General features: G+C 33.1%; 1 protein-coding gene across 3 annotated transcripts; it reads right to left on the bottom strand.

The window, feature by feature from the left end:
• Positions 1-493: 493 nt before the first annotated feature.
• On the bottom strand, positions 494-6494 carry LOC133301665 (CBL-interacting serine/threonine-protein kinase 9). Of its 3 annotated transcripts, none has more exons than XR_009750228.1 (15): positions 6156-6494; positions 5890-5952; positions 5068-5139; positions 4796-4903; positions 4584-4658; positions 4037-4090; positions 3818-3943; positions 3627-3716; positions 3309-3431; positions 2971-3078; positions 2588-2704; positions 2372-2428; positions 1334-1693; positions 850-921; positions 494-722 (listed from the first exon to the last, which is right to left on the bottom strand). XR_009750228.1 is itself a non-coding variant. In XM_061501330.1 (15 exons), exons 1-14 carry the CDS (start codon positions 6330-6332, stop codon positions 862-864), a joined length of 1305 nt encoding a protein of 434 aa, XP_061357314.1. In that variant the 5' UTR covers positions 6333-6492; the 3' UTR covers positions 494-722; positions 850-861. The 3 variants fall into 3 exon arrangements, 1 of the variants encoding a protein (XP_061357314.1); XR_009750229.1 differs by having other exon boundaries at positions 5068-5144; positions 6156-6229; XM_061501330.1 differs by having other exon boundaries at positions 1619-1693; positions 6156-6492.
• Positions 6495-7922: the final 1428 nt, after the last annotated feature.

Here is a 7922-nt window from a genome sequence, read left to right as displayed (position 1 = left end):
AAAGCTCGATTAACATAACTTATATCACGGGGATATGAATAAATATGAGCGGAGTCAAAAAATTTATAAGGGTAAACGTAAAGACTAATTTTATTTAATGGTTAAATAACATATAATTTAAATAAAAATAAAAATAAAAAACGGTTATAGTTGAGCAGTCATAATAGCCCCTATTCCCCGTCAGAGTATAATCTTTTTAGTGCAACACCACTACATGATACGAAGAAATTATCACAAAAAGTATTATGAATGAGTGCCTAATACTTCAGTTATTTGAAATTTTCCCATCACCAAATTTGTAACAAAGTCTTTATAGCAATGAACATTTCTCCTTATATTACCCCGCATTGAAATTATATTTGAAACACAGAAGAGTAAATCGAATATTACCTTTTAAGTTATAAGAAATTTTATTGATACTTATTTATGTTCAATTATATTATCCCGAGTCTCAGCATGTAATCAAAAAGAAAAAAACTAGATTGTACTCAAATCTCTTTGGGAAACTATCATTTTTAAAAGTTATTTTGAGCCACTGAATAAAGATCATGAAATATTTTGATAAGTACAAATTTAAAGTTGAAGGAATTATATGCCCTAAGTTTTGTAGGATCTATTTTTTTTCTCCTATCAAACATTTAAACCAGACTCTCCCAACTAACATATGTTCCAGCTTTAGCCAAACATAATGCCTTCCATCAACCAGTGCATAGCTCTAGCATCTGCAGTATAATAAAAGAATTAATTAGTCAGAAGAATCATTGAACAAATGAAACTGATAAGGCTAATATGGTGTGTCCTTCCATGGCATAAAAGCACATATCAGGGGGAGATAGAGGAAGAGGGTACCTTGATTCTTCACTATTTTTCTTCAGGATGCCATACTATGTCTTGCAACCCTGATGAAAAGTTTTTGTAGAACTGCATACAAATCAAAGAATAAGGTTAGCATCAATCAACAACAGCACTGACATATTTACATGATGTCATTGTTCTTTCCTTAAAATATGTTGAGATATATAAAATCATTAATGTAACCTCACCCAAAAGCTTAAGCTTTTGGGTTGAATTGGTTATTTACATGGTATCAAAGCCTCGTGTCCCGGGTTAGATCCTCGCCGCCCCCACTTTCTTTCAAGTGGAATTTATTTGTTCGCACAGGTAGGTGGGCCTGTGCATTGTCCACCCTTCAAGCCCAATGGGCTCTCGTGTGAGGGGGCGTGTTGAGATATATAAAATCATTAATGTAACCTCACCCAAAAGCTTAAGCTTTTGGGTTGAATTGGTTATTTACATGGTATCAAAGCCTCGGTGTACCGAGTTCGATTCTCACCGCTCCCCACTTTCTTTCTAGTGGAATTTCTTTCTTCGCACAGGTAGGTGGGTCTGTGCATTGTCCACTCTTCAAGCCCAGTGAGCTCTCGTGTGAGGAGACGTATATCTCAACAAAAATACAAAGGAAATGAAAGAGACTTTGAGGCATTCACTTGATAACAGAACTAGAAACATTGGTTCTTATCTCAGTAGTAGTAAGAGATCAAAATAAGTTCCAAAAATGAATAGATTTCTTTTCTTGTTCCACAATAACAACAAAATCAGAATTAAAATGTTCACTTGCCTTATGAAACTCTAGTGTGTCACCCCCAGTCTTTCGCAGCTCAACCATGTGCAAAGAGGGAGCCACTTCGAAAACCTGTAACCATAGCAACCAGTTGTACCAATCATCTCCGGTCAGAGCAAACAAATTGTAAGCAACCATTGAAAATGTATTGCAAACTTTTTTTGACAATTTCAGTTGTCAAGTAATTGAAGCTTGAAAGGCTCCATTCCTCATCAACAAGAGTGAAATCTATGTGACACATTGAATTAGGTATAACCAAGAGTCAAGCTCCTACGGTGAGGAAAAATCCTTGCCTCATAAGTCAAAACAATACACTATTTTAGTGCATGAAGTTGATTAAATAAATATAATGAAAAATACACTATTTTAGTGCATGAAGTTGATTAAATAAATATAATGAAAATTTGCCATGCGTTTTAATCCAAAATATTCAACCAGTAGCTACAGTTGGGTTTCAGCATTTTCCACTCTTAGAGACAAGGACTAGAATTTATTATTCGGGAATAAATATGGGAATAATAGAATAAAAATTAAAACTATCATTCGTAGCCACAAACAATTCTAAAGTTAATTCTTTGTGACTAAAAAGTCGAATCCACAAAGAACCTCTTTATAGATATGTCATGGTAATGCAGCGTACAAAGATTGTCTTCATCCCCACTCTCACTAGTCGGGGTTTAATTGGGAGTAATTTACCCACAAACAATACAAACACAAAAGGCCTGCAACCATAAAGGAACCAGACAGTACCTCAGTAGCCACTGAAAGGTGACCCTTCCTTCCGGTTTTATCACCTTGCAGCTTCATCTGCAGAATTTTAAACCAGATAAGTATGAGTAATCTATAACATTAAAAGTTCAAAGCGTTCACCTTCTTTACAAAAGACTAATCACGCCAAAGATACTTCTTGGCAAATAAATAATGCAGACTAGTATGTGTAATTAATGCATAGACATATGTTATTACCTTATAATTTCGCTTGTGAACATTAAAGCCCAGAGGCTTGGCAGCTTCCTCAATTTTAGACATAATTTCATTTGCAGGGCGCTGTGACGTAAAATGTGTTTCCCGCTTTACAATCCCCTATGGAGTTGAGTTAAAATAAAATGGACAAACAAGCATCATTGTCCAGAAAGAATAATCATGTTCATTATCAATCTTTGTTAGCCAATTACCAAAAAAACAAACAAACTGAATTTAGATAAGGCTCCTAATTAAACATAAATCAACCAAAAATTGATCCAAACATCACATACTTCACAATTTTTCATGTGACTTGTAATTTGAATAAAACCTTTATAATGCATAACATTTTAATATGATGAAAGCACAAACTACTTTTTACATACTGTCTGCTTCTCAAATAAGCTGTCAAGATTGAAGCTTTGCGACCTAGAAATGAGCTCAAAAGCATTCATAGACTCGGGTTTCTCTTTTCTCTCTGTCACGAGATTTTCCTACATATCAAAGAGAATAAATAAATTACACATTGAGAAGAGCTTCCACAGACCCTTTCTTGCATTTCTAAATTATAGTAAGTAAATCTTTTAATGAGAGAAAATAAGTAAAATTTTTACATGTTGACTACACAGGATTATTGTAAAAAACAAGTCCCCGAGAGGAGTTACTTTAAAAAGAAGCAATGGCCTAAAGACATTGAATAGAAATATTGTAAGAAACACCATACCTTAGAATCATTGAAAGCAGCAGCTACATCATCTACATTTACATCCTCTTCCTCTGTAAAAGATGCTGGCTTGTATCCTTTTTTGAACCATTCATCTTCTAAGATTTCAGGAATTTTTATCCTCTGCAAAAAGCAACCCATATTAAAAGAGAAAAGTATATGCTTACAGCAGGATATTCTTTAACCACATAAGAGATATTGAAGGTTAAATAACAGGATTAGTAATACCACAAACAGAATCAGACAACTACAAGAGTAAGGGCCCAAGTAGGAAAACAAATACATGTAAAAGTTGAAAGTTTTCAGTTCAGAACTCACGGTAAGAGGGTTTGGGTCAAGAATACAGTTCAGTAGTTTCTTTGCCTCAGGTGAAAACCAAGATGGACATGCGAAATCAGCCTTGCTAATCTGAAATATATGTTCAGATTTTCACCCCCCATTACCATAATGACATAAGAAACTTTTCTTTCACTCTTTATTCTCAAGGAGTATATTCTGCAATCACTTACTTTCTTGTACAGTGCCATTTGATTTGGCTCATCAAACGGCAAGTAACCAGCCATAAGTACAAAGAGAATGACTCCACAAGACCAAATATCAGATGCAGAACCAACATAACCTCTATCATTAAGCACCTGAAACAAATGGCACACCACAAATAACATTTACCGCAGTTTGAGGGACAAATCTAGTCTTCCATCTGATCCACAAAGACATAAAGTAGGTACCTCAGGAGCAACATAATTTGGAGTTCCACAAGCAGTGCGGAGGAGTTCATCCTCCTGCAACAAAAATTAAGAATTTAAACAGGGTGAGTCCTAAGTTTATGCAAACGCGAAAATGAAAGTGAAGATGAGACAGTTTCAAAACACCAAAGGCTAGCTAGCAAAACCGCTCACTTAATATCAAAAGCCAAAATACTTAAATCGAGGAACTTCTAACATACAATCCAAAATCAAGTTATTCACGGATAATGTAATCAAACAATTAGTTATGTCAAGCTAATCCATAACAATTTTGTTCCATAAACAATCCATGATACATAGTATATTTTAATGGAAGCTAGCTCTGGTTGGTACGTTGCCAATTGCTTGTGGAATAATTTTAGTGAGACACTAGAAAGAGTTCCATTATGTCAACTAATACCAGATGTTTTCAATACTTAACAGTTCTTATGGCCAAATGAAAAGACTTAGTTATAACCTTGAACAAGTGCACTAAATCAGAAATCTATAACATGCACATATGCTGATTGTACGACAGATATCGTCTTACCTGCTGTGAGTACGTACTCAGTCCAAAATCTGAAACTTTAAGAACACCATTTGAATCCAGAAGAAGATTCTCGGGCTGCATAGTGCATTGAATATGAGTCTGATCCTTAATTTAACTCAAACAAGGAAAAGAGTAATTGATTCCTGCTTACACCTATCAAGCTATCAATTAAATTACAGGTGCAAAAGAAAGGGCTAAAGATGTTTACAGACCTTCAAATCTCGGTGATACACGCCTCTACTATGGCAGTAATCAACTGCATTGATTAGTTGTTGGAAATAACTTCTTGCTTCATCCTCTTTAAGTCTCCCATCTTTAGCCTGGAAATCAAATTAAGAAGCAAAAGGGAAATTCTTTAGATTCATTTAGATGCAAGATCCATGCAAAACATCAATGTACTTAAAAAACACAACTTTGAGTATTCTAAAGAAAGACAGAAAATAGTAGGAAGAAATATGTAATATGAAATAAATGAGCAACTTACTATTTTGTCAAATAGTTCTCCTCCATTAACCAACTCCAGGACAATGTAAATCTTTGTTTTGCTTGCCATCACCTATGCTTTAAACAGAGAACAATTAATTATTTTGAATATATATATATATATATATATATATATATATATATATATATATATATATATATGAGTTAGGATCATTTTACACCAGTGTAAGTTACACTCTCAATCTTATACATTGATCCTATTTATATCTAACGGCTCAAATTTTTTAGTAATGTGAGCCATTGGATACAAGTGGATCAATGGTCAAGATTGAGTGTAAGACTTCTAACTCTTACACCGGTGTAAGAATATCCTGCCTCTATATATATATATATATATATATATAAGACCGTATTCTCACAAGTTCGGCTTAACCATAAAAATAAAAAGTATGTACTTATCCTTAGTTACGAAAATATGAATAAGCAATTAAGCACTCTAGCAATGCAAGGAGAAAGCATTGTAAGAAGAGTAAAAACGGTTTTACTTTTAAATATACTGCCAAGCAGCATGGCTACTTTTTTTTTTTTTTTTTTGCGCATACAAAAAATATGCCTATATTGTCACGTGCTTCACCATATGAGATGCTTGATTTCATTAGTTAGTGTAGTTTTAAGAGACTTGTAAGATAATGATAACCCCAAAATTATGTCATATACAGCAATTTTTATATTCACTGTATTCTGATCGAATAAAAAATTATAACATTAACAATAATATAATATAAGAAGTTTAATTTCTGTTATGTTGAAAGAGAATACTTCCACTATTCAGGCAAAGAAAAAACAGAGAACTGCGTGGTACCTCAAATATTTTGACAACGTTTGGATGATTGATCAGCTTCATCGCTGAAATTTCTTTGTTCAGCTGCCAATTTTAAAGGACAAAAACAAAAATCGCAAAAAAAAAAAATTAATAATTTTCTACGCATACAGAGAAGCACAAGCTACAAAAGCAACATTACAAGTCATTTGCAAGCAACCTTAAACAAATGGAAAGGAAGAGAAACATGTCGAAAACTAAAACTATTGACTCATAATCATATAGATAAATATAGATAAATGACGTGCCTGTTCCATCATCTTGTGGCGGAGCACGTGATTACGGTCGAGGATTTTGATGGCAACATAGTTTCCGGTCTCGACGTTCTTCGCGAACTTGACCTTCGCAAAGCTTCCCTCGCCTATTGTTTTTCCCAACTCGTACTTCCCCACACGTGTACGAGGTCTCGCTGTCTTCGTGCTCATTCTGTTTCAATTCTCTGTTTCCCACACAATTAATTCACACTCTATCGGAGTTTCCGAAGTTGTGGTCTTTCGCAGTTCCAATGAGTCTCGTACTTGCTGCAAAATCTGGATTTGCAACGAAGGTAAGGTGATATAGCAAATGAAGGGAGAAAAAGAGCGATAGATGAATATGAATTAATGGATTAAGGAGAGAGAGAGAAAGAGAGAGAGCGTGTTTGAAGCGTGTGGTCCCCTTCCTGCGGTTGTTTTGGTTCAGAGGAAGACAAAAAGTACACGTGTACCCGACAAACCATGTGTTCACTGGCTCTGCATGCATTACTCTTGTTCCTTCTTGCACATTGCTTTCCCTGAAAAACCCCTCTTCCCATTTTTTACTTTTTACCATAACTAGGTATAAACTTTAAATTACCGTGAGATGGACAAAATATTAAGTATATCTACTCGGGATAGTCCAATGACATTGATAGTAGTAAATTGAATTGGTGGAGTCGGTTATGGTTTTAATGATGTACTAATTAAGCACATAATTAATAATTGATTTGATGTTTCTCTAAAAAAAATAAAATTATTTTTTACAGATATTTAAAAATATATGAGTTCATATGAGATAATGAAAAGAGAAGAGAGATAATGAAAAAATATTAGCTTACATACTTTTATACATATATAAGAGATAAAATTATTTTTTATAATATTAATTCCGTAAAAGTAATACAAAATAAATTTGTATTCCCAGCAGTCAAAGTATTTATTAATTGCTGGGCACATTACAGATTTAGTACACGCTACACAGGTTCAAAACACTTATATTTCATCGACACTAAAAAAACTAATAAGAAAACAAAAACCATGTCCAGCTCACTAAGTGAAAAATGTGTTCGGCTTTTTATTTTATTTTATTAAAGCAATGGGTCCTACGTAATATTGTGTTTGAAGGAAACCCACATCCTATTCTGCAACACGAGAGACTTAAATCATACTATTTATTTATTTTTTAAAAAGTGAGTCTCACATATTTTGTATCGATAATATGAAATAACAAGTTTCTTACAGTATGATTTTTGTATTCCTTTTTAAATAAATATCCATGAAAATATACTCCCACAAGTAACAAGATACTCCAAGTTATTTTAATGAATTTTGTTTTTTTGCAAACTTATCTGCACAACCCAAAATAATATTGTTTTGGGACAGAAATCAATGTGTTTTTATAATTATGATTATTTTAAGGTTATAATAGTCTTTTATTATTATAATTTTTTAATATTTCAACTCAAAACGACGTCGTTTTGAGAGTGAATATAAATAATTTATCTGCATTCAATGTAACAATATTAAAGCCTATTTTAATTATAAGAAATATTAATATCCTGTTATAGAAGATAAGGTATATTATCTATAGAAATAATCGATGTGGATCCCCTCGCTTCTTTTTTTTTTTTTTTTTTTTTAAAAAGGAGTCCAATGTCTTTCGATGTGAGAGTTAGAGATAAAAAATTTCTCCTACAATATAAGAAATTTTTATCCCTTTAATTATAGTATTAAATACATTATTTAGTTATGTAATTGCATTTTCGATCATAAATTAGT

Source organism: Gastrolobium bilobum, unplaced genomic scaffold (genome assembly GCF_033153095.1).
Source record: "Gastrolobium bilobum isolate Gb01-03AN ecotype WA unplaced genomic scaffold, APGP_CSIRO_Gbil_v1 utg51566, whole genome shotgun sequence".
Lineage (NCBI taxonomy): Eukaryota > Viridiplantae > Streptophyta > Magnoliopsida > Fabales > Fabaceae > Gastrolobium > Gastrolobium bilobum.
This window is presented reverse-complemented; position numbering and strand designations above follow the sequence as displayed.

Bases quoted from the DNA above. Each gene is read 5' to 3' on its own strand.
- LOC133301665 (XM_061501330.1), bottom strand. From the start codon at position 6,332: ATGAGCACGAAGACAGCGAGACCTCGTACACGTGTGGGGAAGTACGAG. The intron at 3,079-3,308 runs GTATGGTGTTTC...TTTGATATGTAG, and splicing joins CTGCTTTCAATGATTCTAAG to GAAAATCTCGTGACAGAGAG. The intron at 2,429-2,587 runs GTAATAACATAT...AAAATTCTGCAG, and splicing joins TTCACAAGCGAAATTATAAG to ATGAAGCTGCAAGGTGATAA.